Raw genomic sequence first — 12,688 nt, forward strand, 5'->3', positions numbered from 1 at the left:
GTGAAGAGCAATCAGAAAAGTATGCAGTGAATTAATATAAATGTGTAATCCTCAACTGTTTAACACCTACCTTGACCGGTATAAAGATTCTCTCACGTCCTCACCCAATATGGAGAACACAAAAAGAGATTCCAGAGCAGTTGCCACATGGAATATGGTAGCGGAATCAATGAGGTGAAAGCCTTCCAGAGTATGTCAAACCATCCGGGTGTAAGTTCTGGTACTGGCACCCAGCACTTTGTGAAAACATCTGAATATTCCTTTTCACTTGAAACAACAATGCATAGGAATCTGGGTTCATACATTTCACTCATCTCCAAAATGATGTAACACAGGTGAGGGATCTTTTTGAAACTTTGCACAAAGTTCTGGGACGCTCAATCCCAGTTTTGGAGGGATGTGTAGGTGGTGGAAAATCAGATTTATTAACTTGAAATAATTTGTTAAGAGGATGATTCGCTCATGGGTAAACAATGCTCACTGGTGACTGAAGTAAAAGCCTGAAACCCCAGGGACCTATACTGAGGAGACAGGCCCAACTGAAAAAATGCAGGTACTAGTGATCTAATAACGAAATCTAATATTTGTAACCGTAACTGGAGGGCATAAATTGACTTTCCAGGAATATCAGAAATGTCCTCCCGTTCCAGCAGCCATATGGAGACTGAAGTGGCACTGCATGGAGCCGAGAAGTATGGCATAACATAAGTCACCACCATCATTTCAAGCTATTTTTTCTTTTACATGAAGTGGAAAGTCACTGCCCTATTCCTGGAGTCATCTTTTATGACACCTGAGCTATTACAGTCACCGTGTGGAAATGGGCATAACCATTTCTCATCCGGAAGTGCCAGCAGGGTGGCATGCTCTGCTGAATGGCTTGTGTGTCATGCACTCATCTTCCACTACACTGAAGACGCGTTCCTTGCTAGCTACTCCGGATACAAGTTTAGGAAAATTCCACAGTTCATATCATCGTAGAATTTTGAATCTCATTAAAACGGTCTACTTGTTCAACTTGGGGGGCTGCCTTATAAAACTTTATTATTTGGCATGTCACAACACCGTTACAGCTTTGACTGATGTGAATAACACTGGGAGACTACCCAAGAAGGTAAAACATGTTCAAAACATATCATATATAGTGGAAGTATGACTTTAAAAAAAACTTATTTTAGACAGTACTGAAACCAAAGCACTTTTATTCTAAGGGAGCCTGCTGCTGCAATGCTGGGTGCAGAAGCCACACTACCTGCCTCTCCCATGGCTCACCTTGGACCTTTCTCTTTACAGCCAAACTCCACTGGAGTTGCTTGCCCCAGGGTCACGGACAGCCCCCTGCTAGAGAGGCCTGATGTTAAATATTGTTTGTATACTTGTTAACAATATTTCTAAATATAGTTTGCGAGTTTAAGTTATTTTTAATGTAATTGTTGATAGTAATTTATAGAGTTGAAGTGAGGTGTAGAAGTATAGATAGGGTGGGACGATAAGTATAATGAATCAATAATTATGTACTAATTATTTATTAATCGTTTGATTATTAATTGTGTAATAATTATATTTTTAAGTTATATATTACGTGGGGACTGTTGGGTTTGCAGGGGTATAGGGCGGGAAGTTAATTATAACATTCAATAATTAAGTAAAAATATTATTATTCATTGTAATCATTACTTTGCAATTGTATATTAGGTGTGGGCTGTTGGATTTGTAGGGGTAAAGTTCTCAATTTCACTGCTGACAGTGTTGAAACTTATTTTTTCATAGTTTATAGATATTAACTAAATTTTCATATCTTCAAGTTTTTACTCAGATAAACTTTCTCTTGTTAAATTCAAACTAGGTACTCTATTTAACACTATATAGTAACTGTGCTACCCCAATGTTTTTGAGAGTGTCAGCCACACTTTAAGACCAGCTCACTAATAAAATAACGCATAATAAAAAAAACTATAAATAACCAAATTATTTCTTCTTTTGATAATGAAAGATACTCTTTTCTGTTGATAATCCCATGAAATGATGGGAAAACCCAACTGAACTAATGCTCTGACTAAAATCGGCAGTCCAGACTGTGCAAAATGTAATTGCAAGACGAGGCACTATGTCCATATGGCACATTGAGGGTAGGGATCAAGTAGGAGCGCATGCGTCTTTGGCTTCAATAGTAAGCCAACTATTTTTAGTTTTACTGTCCACTGGAGGGTGATGAAACACACTAAACAAGAGAGTAATTAGAACTGGTGCCTGAACTGTGCAAAGTAAAAGGGCGACTCAAAAATCTGTCAAGGATCTAGACTGAAAATAAGACACACAGCATTCGTTGGTTTAGAGAAAGATGGCAGTACGCATATGCATGCATTCACTCACCTGAGGATGAATCTGTGGCTTATCGCATGTTGCCTCGAAGTCCAACACTAGAAAGTAATGATATCGCTGTGGTGGGAAAGCAGCCATCGGAGGCACAGCCGCACCAAAACCTTGGCTCCCCATTTTGCGGTTTAACATTGGGCCAAATCCAGAGTCAACCTCACAGAAGGAGAATGCACCAGGAGTCAGCACCCCTGGGACTCTCTGAAGGAGATGTGGAGGAATTCTTGCCTGTCGAATGTGGGAGAGGGCGTGCATTGAACTCCCAGAAGCATTTACATCTGCACCTTGCAAAAGAAGTGAATAAAGAGTAAGTGTTAGGATCCAGTCATCTTACATTCTTTCAGAAATGCACTCCAAATCTCACTGAATCCTGTCTACTGTATGCTTCATTGCCTCAAAAAGACATAGCTGCAATCACAGTTTAATCAAGCTGAAGAGGGAAATGTGTATCATTGAATCGTGTTTCTCCAGCCTCGTTTTATTTAGGCTGAAGCTACAGCCACTGATACAGCAAACCTACACAGCATGTACACATAGGGGGTCATTAGGAGCTTGAAGGAGGAAAACATCTGTCGCAAAACTCCCGACGAGGAGACAGCAGCGGTGTTGGTGGTCTCCCCATCGGCCCCATTACAGCTTTCCCACTGGGCGGACCGGTGGAAACCAAGGTTTCCACCTGTCAGCCCAAAGGTGCAGCAGCACGGTTACCGGCCCATAATTTAGCCGGCGGCAATGCAGCCACGCACAGGGTGCATCAGCACCCTTGAAATGCGCACTGTCTGCAGAGCAAACAGGGCACATTTGAAGGGTGTTGGGTAGGGGGACCCCTGCCCTTGCCATGGGCAATGCAGGGGACCCCTTGTGGCCCCCTGCACTTGTTCTCCACCAGCTTTTTAATGGTTGTGAAACCGCCATGAAAAGGCTGGCAGAGAACAAGGTTGTAATCAGCAGGGCAGCGCTGAGTTCAGCACCATCCTGGCTGATTTCACCCAGGACCCCCATCAGCCCACCAGGATCTTGGATGGTGGTAGGTTGGCGGGTCTTCCTGCCACCGCAAGTCTGGCGGTCTTGTCACTGCGAGACTCCTAATCAGCCCCATGGTATCCCATAAAGGTCAATGCTTACAATCAGCTCTAAAGTAAACAGTTGTGCACAGAAGGTTCACTCTTTAAGCTGTTGAAGCCACTCTGCTCACCCTACCCTGGCAAAGAAGAGGCTTGCAACGATTTCCCACACTAGAGCTGCTGCAATTACTGTGTTAAGGACTCCAAGTGCATCTATGTGCCATTTCGCTTCCTCAAAGTTTGTAAATGCTTCCTCGCTGCTTTACGAGTCACTCATACAGTGGTAGAAACAAGGTCTCTTCTCCTAGGGGCCTATGAATACTGCACCATGAGCCTCTAAACCTCTATCACTATCAGTCCGTATGGCAAGGAAATGTTAACTCGGGCTTTAGTCTCCTCTGAATTAAATACGTTTTGGCAATGCCAACATCTCTCACCATTTTCACTATTGGCTTGCCAATGCTTTTTGCCAATGATGTGCTCCATCAGTAAAAAATAAAAAATGGCACAAATGCATGTATGCTGGAGTACATGTTATGACACTGCTGGCAGCCGTGTCATTATGTATGCACATGTATGTGTGATGATATGTCAATGTATGCATCGCCACGCATGCACGTGCATATCGAATGATGCAGGTGACATTTTATTAACTATTCCAAGATGGCAGATGCTCAGAGAAGTAAAACAACAAGATGAATATTACATTTTTATTTCTTCAAAGGGTGTGGGACAAGTCAGTGGGCTTAGGGGCAATGCAAAGAGGGGAGGGCAAAGCAGGAGTATGAAGTGGGGGGTGGGAGGAAATAAATTGGAAAAAGGGGGAGGAGAGCGCAACACAGAGTGCTCTGAGTGAGTGGGCATGCAAGACAGATAGCAAGGAAACACATGAACTCTCATGGAGCGCTTAAAGAAAAAGTAGTTCCCTGAGTTTGACCTGTGAAAAGATACGTCATCGACTCAGAGGGATGGTAAAGAAGATATGCTCCATGAGAAAGATATACACAAGAAGAGGCGGAACACAATAGAATAAGAAGCAACCAAATGAGTGGCAAGAAAGACGACAGCAGTTAAGAAAAGGGCTGGGGCTTTAAGCCACTAAGTTCTTGGCCTGGTCCACACTGTTTTTTGACACCAAACAGCTAAAAGCCTTGTGTAAGTGGAACCTAAAAAGAGGACAATATTGAAGGCAAGGGGCCCTTGACTATAGGCCACCTTTTGTTTGTATGAAAAAATTCTCGGTCCAGCAGCACACTTAAGAAACCAGCTAGGAGGGAAGCGCAGGTGGTGGAAAAATGGAGCACACAGAGAGGGAGTTACAAGAGGGTACATGGCAGGTGAAAGGGCCGATCATGGGTGGAGGAATGGGTATGGGGGAACTAAGAGTGCACAGTAGGCAATAAGGCAAGAAACACTGAAGGAAACAATTATAGCCTGGATTCTCAACTATTGGGACCGTGACACTATTCTACATAAAGCACTTACTCAAGGAGACATAGTTTACGAAAATGTTCAAATCAAGATATTTCCACACATTACACACCAAGTACAAAAACAGTGGCGCAGTTTCAAAGCAGTAAAAAAAGCTCTATGCAATAAAGAAATTAAATATATGATGCTCTTTCCGGCCAAATTGAAAGTGATCTCAGGGAACAAATCTTGTTTTTTTACCCAAACGGAGGAGGTGTGGGACTGGGTAGAAGGCTGGAGGAAAGTCGGAAAACCCCAACGTGGAGCGTTGAAAAGACCGCAATGCCGGTAGGCCGGATGATCTTACCGAGTTGCCAGGACAATAAACCGATACAGCAGACACAGAAAGAGGCTGAAAAATATTTTAGAAACCTGAGCAACATGAACACAATATCATGGTGGGGGGAACTGGTGAGACTTGACGAGAATTGAACGAGGGAAGGCCTACGTGCAACAGGGGGGCAAGCAGGACCTCCCAGACAAGACATTGTTACTAGGCTCTGACACCAGAGTCAGTCGCCAGATGCCGAGATGCAACTATGTCGAAGGGGTTTATATTACAGAAACTATTTGTTAGTTAGTTACTATTGGTGCAGCAAGCCAATCCTTAGAACAGTTTATGTTCGAAATGGGGCGACAGGAGCTCTATGACATGAATGATACTATGGAACCAGAATGTGACAGACTGACAAGCTCTAGAGTTGTTAATCCCACAAGCCCGCTGAGATTGTTCTGACTCCCTGGGACTTGTAGACTTATGGAGGGACCATAAGCCCCAGACACAACAGTTTACATACTTAGCGACTTCACACAGAGGCCTTTCCAGACTAGACAATTTATTTTTTTCACATATGACTGATGCGGGGAGATTCCACGGTGCAAGGCATCTGGCACAGGGTATATCGGATAACTCCCCAGTGGTTGTTCTGCTGTCAGGAAACATGACGATTAGGGCCTGCCTCACAGGATGGCAGCATGGCACTGTAAAGACAACGCATTCCGAGAAAAAATTAGGGAGGGGGCAGAGTACTACTTCCAGGAAAATTAGGTTCAGTGGAATCAGCTGGCACCCTGTGGGAAGCATTTAAGGTGGTACTGAGAGGCCACTTGCAAGCAGTAATGGGAGTGGATCAACAAAGAAAAAACTGGAATATGAGAAAATAGAGAGAGATTGCGGAAGGGGAGGCAACGAAGGCAACAGGTACAGGACTGACCCCCGACCAATGCCACCGACTACGGTTTAAACCGCAAGAACTGAAGGACCTGGCAGAATATGCTGCCAGGAAACACGCGGTGTCAGTACAAAGACGCCTTTCCAATGTGGGAAGTAAGGCCGTCAAACTTATAGTGTGGTTAGAAAAAAAGAGGTAAGGGTTGAAACTGGGTGGCAGAAATACACGATGAAGGGGGGGGGAGGGGAAGGCCACACACCACGGGACAGGAAACAGCAGGGGCCTTTGCCTCCTATTATGAACAGATATATGCCTCCAGAACGGTTCATAAAGTAGAGGACTATGCAGAACTCCTGGGAGACCTCCATCTTCCGGTCCTTTTGAGGATAGATAGAGAGGTGCTGGATCAGGACATAACTAAGGAGGTGGTGCAGGCAGCTATCGGGGGGGCTACAATCAGGTAAGGTGACCTATTCAAAACAACACTCATATACATTTAAACAACGAATACAAGCTCATTTTTAATCCATGATATATGGTTTGACAACACTTGCAGAGTTGAAGGGACTACTTGCCATAGGCAACATTAATGTATTCAAGCAGTTTCAGGTCTTCCATTTGAACTGAATTAAATACTGTAGAATCTGAAATAAAAACGCAACACTTAGATTTGTAAGAGTCATGCCATGAATGACTAGGAATTGAGGGAGTTGCTGTACTAGAATCTTAGCATCTTCTATTTCCGTACTTAAATTAGTATACAGTAGTAACCTGCAATAGAGCAGATGTTATAACACTAGAAACAGAGGTATCTAATTTACCTGAACTCGTACTGAACATGTTCAAAAGCTGTCAATGATGCAGACAACAGACTTGCAGTCACCTAACCAAGTACTCATTTTTATGTTAAGAACTTTGTTTTTAAAGAAAAATACATATAATCAGTGCAAAGGAAATAGGAATTTTGTGGCTATACTACATACAATTCAAATATGACTGAAAATAAAGTAATAGGGAGTTGGTCCAAATTTGACATAACCTCGTGACAAATAAATATCCAATGTATATTCAATATAAAATCTCCATCTTTCCACTGCTATATAAAATATCTTAGAAAAAACAAGCATTGACAAACAGATAAACCCTCAGATATGCATTGTTGTGACCCAACTTAAAATGTAATATAAAACAAAAAATGGGGCTCCAATATAAAAGTAGATCCTATACAATAGCAGCAATTAAATAGGAGTCCGCAGTACATGACTTAACAACTATAGGGATGCACAGTATATCACTGAAACACATTATCTAAGCATTTTCGTGGATAAGGTAGGATCAGAATTAAACGTAAATCTTCCTTCTCAAGAATACAGTAAGAAAGGTTAATAAAATACAAAACTTTTACGAGGCTTAACTCTCGTAAGAATCCAAATTGTTCCTTTAAGTTCACACCCCATGGTCAAGATTTAATGTCATATAATTGCAACGTCTACAAAACAACCAGGTCCACCAAGTGTGAACATACACTTTTTGGCAAGCAGGAAAAATACAATGAGAATTAGAAAGGTAAATATTTGTAATATGAGAGCCCAAGATTAGTCTGGTTAACAGGTGTGTGGTGTGGACATTCATGGGTGGACAAACTTGAATAGACCATTTTCTGCAAGTATAGCAGGTAGTATGATCTCATAAGAGGAACCCATTCTAAGGAAAGGAATTCAAGGGGCAATACACAAGTGGACATGCTTAGCACTTAGGATGGAGCAAAGCGTCTTCTCAGCAGCGATGGCAGCAATTTGGTGTTTTGGAATCCTTTTTCCCCCAGAACTGAAACTAAGATTTATTTTGAGGGGAGCAATGTTTCTTTTAGAAAAAAACAATAGTGGAAACATTTCAAGGAATAGCACTCATCCCTCAGCAGTTTAAAACGTTTGCCAAAGGCATCTGGAAATATGAAAAAGACCTTTCTGTTGGACATCCTGATCGAATTATTGAAGTAACATATTCCTTTGGAAGGGAATTTTTAGCTTAATAAACACACTGGTAGTATGGTGAATTTTTCATGGACTTTGAGGGCTTCGCTGATGCACTATTAGGGTGACTGAATTTATATTTGATGAGTGGCTGCGAATTGTAGTATCCTAAGAAAATAAACTCACAAATGTGCTTCCTCTGCATATTTTCCTTATTGCTATGACATTACTGGAAAAAAGAGGAAGTGTTCAGATCATAGAATACAAGTTCCTGGTACTGAGATCTTGTCCTTGTAGTTAGACAAAGCCAGGGAAATAAAGTCTGAATCATCTCTCTATAAGTAATTAATTCTCCATAATGTGTTTATTGTTTCAGATGTCTGTCAATGATATAAATGGGAAGGGGGTGCATGAGGAAAGAGGCATTCAAACTGCTCAGTTTATTTCTCTCTCAATATCACACTCCACTTTTCTCATTTTTTGACCTTGTCTAACACTTGACCTGTTTACTAATCTTGAGTACAGTCTAAAGAGGGGAAAAAGGAGAATAAACTTCTATTTCATCCCTCCAAGAAACAAACCAGCAGAATACTGAAAAGGGGGGAGTGTCTAGGATAATTTTATGACACTTATTCCAATCTGACAGGATAACCCAAATTGCAATAGAGAACGTCAAATCAATAAGTGATGTCAGTCACTGAAATATTATTATAGGTTTTAGTGGAGCACTGTAATAAAATCTAGTGGGTAGTCAGTTTCAAATATGTCCACAACATATGTTCTAATATAGCGCCATAGATTGACAAAATGTTTACATACACCAGTTCAAGAACTTAGATGAAGTATACCAAATCTTTTATTGTTTCAATGATCATGGACCTGTTAAATGTGATCACTTCTGTCAAATCACTGTACACCAATATGCTATTGAGTAACTTTCTATTGTAACAATGCAGAGATAAGACCAATAGTCATTGCTCAAAACCAAAACATCATCTGTGTATGCTGCAGATTTAAAAAGCCTAGACACAAAGCAGGAGTACATATGTCCATATTATCCCTACCGGGCTGCAACAATGGTTCTATAACAAGAATTTGCTAACAGACAACCTTGATTCGTACCTTGACCCACAGGAAAAGGAACCAGCACCAGACCATTCAGTCTGTCGCCATTGGTTTGTGATACCGGGCCACAACCATTCCTACAAAGTCCATCCCAAAACCAAATTTACAAAGTATTGAACGAATGAAGGTCTACTGCACTTTGTCAAAGTTATACTTTGTGCCAGGGGCAACTGCTGTCATAGTCTTTTTACAAAACCTGCGTTAATTGATGAATATTGTTTGAGGAGAACCTGTTATTCAAAAATCCAGATTGTGAGGGGACAATATTCGCAATCAGATAATCTCTATGCCAATCAAATTTTGCACTAAAACACTAAAAAACAGGTGCAATTATTAAGTACAGATAAAATAGACACATTCTAAAATGAATACGTTACAGGTTATAAATTCTCAAAATTATTGCTAAAAGATACTCATCATTCATGCTATTCATAAAAATTCCTTTCAGGCATTGGCAACTGGTAACATTAATAAACCACACACACCGATAAAGAAAACGGATTAGTATCATCCAACATTCATTACAGTTCCTATAGCTAGCCGTTATTTAAAAAAGAACATCTGACCACTGTTACTTGCCATAAAAACTTTGCTATATAAGTGCAGACAAAATGGGCATATAGTTGCTGAAGATACTGAAGAGCAGGCTTACACTGGATAAAGTTCAACTGTTTCAGCAGCGGAATAATAATACTTTTCCTTGTGATAACATAAAAGCCACAAAAATAGCAGATGTAAAGTGCTTTGTTTAGAGCGGATATCGCAAGAGCAAAATGATAAGTGGCCGTTAGGTTGTACTTCATGGGAGAGGACACTAATAGATGTACTCTGTTTAAGCAAAATCTAATGAGGCCAAATCTCTGCAAACAGTTTGTGACCATGGTGATGTATGGTTGTATGTGTTGCTGAGTTAACTGGGAGGCATGTCTCGTAATGGTCATCTTAGCCTGCTTCGATGTCGCCCTAGCACTTGCTCTGTGGCTAAACAGTATTGTTTTAAAGTCCCTCCTGCTTACCCCGGGCACAGTTTAGGGTTATCAAAATATCTTGCAACTCCCATCTCCTCACAGGTTCTGATGCAGGCGAACTGTGGGATACCTCCTGCTGCATCCAACCTTAAGCAGTCCTTAGCAATGTACCTATGAAACAGGAGCTAGCTTTGTCCATATAGCGTGCCATAGTAATTACAGTGATTTTTTTAAACAATCTTCTGTGTATGGCACACCTAACGGCAAATAGTGGAGGAACAACTTGCAGGATGTGTACCTTAACCCACAGGAAAAGGAACCAACACCAGACCATTAAGTCTAACTCTCGGCATAGGTTTATGATACAGGGCCACAACCTCTTTCACAAAGTCCTTCCCAAAACCACATTTGTAAAAGTACTGAAAGCATGAATGCCCACTGCACTTTGCCCGAGGCCTTCTCTGTGCCCGGGGCAAATTCTGTCACAGTCTCTTTCCACAACATGTTAATAGATTAATATCGTCTGAGGTGAACCTGATCTTCAAAAATCCAGATTGTGATGGTTGAGCAATATTCTCTCCTTTTTTTCTGCCACAATCTCAGCGTATACATTCAGTTTGATTTTAGCAAAAACATTGGTCTTATTTCTTTGTACAGGTGACAGCCTTGGCTTCCTTAATAATACTATGGTAGCTTCATCTGATTTCCAATATCTCCCACTGATTGAGCAAAGTATAGAAATACTTGCAACATTAAATCTTTTATAGGGCTAGATTTTTTTTTTTTTTTTAATAGAATAATGTTGAATAGCCATCTGTCTGTTTTTTTTTTCCAACCTAAAGTGTGCTGATGGCATCTTGACCGCATCTCTTTCAAACTGTTTTGCAAATGTGATCTGTCTTTGTCAGCTAACAGCAACTGATAGTTGTTAAAGACCTTGGAGATAGCTTCATTATTAGTCAATGCCTTTCCTTATGAGTCCTTAATATTTAATATGCGAGTAGGTAGCTATTCTTTTCCCTGCTGGCTGAATTCATCTTGCTTTTGAAGTAAATCCGACAAAATATAAGGCAGTGTAAATGGAGTATGTTCTTTCTCTGAATAGTTAATTTTGCCCTCAAATGTTGTCAAATGTTCATTCTGCTATTTGTGCTGGCACCTAGAAGTGCCTTTAGGGCAACACTAATAGGTTGAGTATGACTACTAGTGGAGAATCATTCTCAACAAATATGTCTTACTAAATTCAATGACAGTAATGATTTCAGGCCTTTCAATAATTCTTAATTTAATCTTCACAGTTGCTCAACCAGGACAAGAAACCCAATATCTCGCAACCTTGTGACTCCAGTAAGACCTAAAACTAACATAGGTTCAATCTGGGTCTCCTCGATTTGTCTTGCAGGACTGGTGCGCATAAATAAACAGTCATTAATTGAATAGGGTAGGTTGGCATGAAGGTTGCCATGGTTAGGGGCGAGGCAGGCCCACTTAGAGCTCCTGTCATGCTCCGTGGGTGAAGCGGTGTCTGGGCTACAGCAAGATGGCTGCTGGACAACAAGAGGCAGTACATCTTAAGTCAGCATCGTCAGGATTTCGCAAGCCAGAGGGCATTTTTGAGGAAGGACGACGAGGATGGTGAGTGGCACTTGTACACTCTGAGTCAGCTGCATGGGAGCAGCGCGGCAAGGCTGGGATGAACAGATCTGAAAGGGTCGACCATGATACACCTGTGAGAGCTTTCTTTAGTGTTACGCTCCGACTCTGTTTAGGGGCATGTCTGGTGAAACCATCAACACTGTACCAAGCACTGGCACCAGCAAGCAATTACACCAGGCTTCAACTCACCCCCTCCCGCCTGCTCGTTACAAGGTCCAATGAAGATGGCAAAAAGTGCTCTGTAGCCTGGTCCCACGAAGCGCCCCACCGCATAGTAGGTGCAAGCTAGGTGTTTCTCCTGAGGAAAAAAAAAAAAAGAAAAAATGCAGTACCAGCAGCAAACTACTGTGAACTTTCTCTGCACATCCGAGCCCACTGTATTAGTATTAGACTGCTCTGCAGGTTGAGAGGATTGCGAGACGCTGCAGAAGCGGTCTGTGCAGCAAAGATGCGACTTGCAGCTCCCCTGTGACTCTCCGGCATCCCCCACCAAACAATGGAAAAAAAAATAAAAAGGAAGATGAAACGCCTCTCCTGGGATGGACCATTGAAATCACGAGTTGCGGCCAAAATTCTGAAGCCCAATAAAAAACGGAAGATGTCTACAACAACAATCAAAAGATCCAATACACCTTCAAGTAAGGTAACTCACCTTGACGACTCTGTAGGGGCACTACAGCAAGGGTTGAAGCTACAGCAAGGGTCGACACAACAGAAGACGCCAGTTGTAGCCCCCTGGGTGGTCCCAACATCACCAATAATAACAGAAGCATTGGGGTTAGAGTCCCCCTATACCGAGCAACAAACTTTACCCCAACTTTCTTCAAGTGTCGAGAAGGGGAGCTCCCTCTCTAAAGGCCAGCCAAGGGCACAAACCAATGCCA

The 12,688-nt window shown here is 41.8% G+C and overlaps 1 protein-coding gene across 6 annotated transcripts in view; it reads right to left on the minus strand.

Moving 5' to 3' along the window:
* The window catches only part of ERI3 (ERI1 exoribonuclease family member 3), a 1,277,520-nt gene that overhangs the window by 1,089,431 nt on the left and 175,401 nt on the right, over positions 1–12,688 (minus strand). For all 6 annotated transcript variants that reach the window (XM_069232797.1, XM_069232794.1, XM_069232796.1 and 3 more), the window contains one exon: positions 2,374–2,660. In XM_069232797.1, the coding sequence (XP_069088898.1) occupies positions 2,374–2,631 (258 nt within the window). In that variant the 5' untranslated portion in view covers positions 2,632–2,660. The remainder of the gene's footprint in view (positions 1–2,373; positions 2,661–12,688) is intronic.

The sequence above is a fragment of the Pleurodeles waltl genome, chromosome 4_2 (genome assembly GCF_031143425.1).
Source record: "Pleurodeles waltl isolate 20211129_DDA chromosome 4_2, aPleWal1.hap1.20221129, whole genome shotgun sequence".
Taxonomy (NCBI): domain Eukaryota; kingdom Metazoa; phylum Chordata; class Amphibia; order Caudata; family Salamandridae; genus Pleurodeles; species Pleurodeles waltl.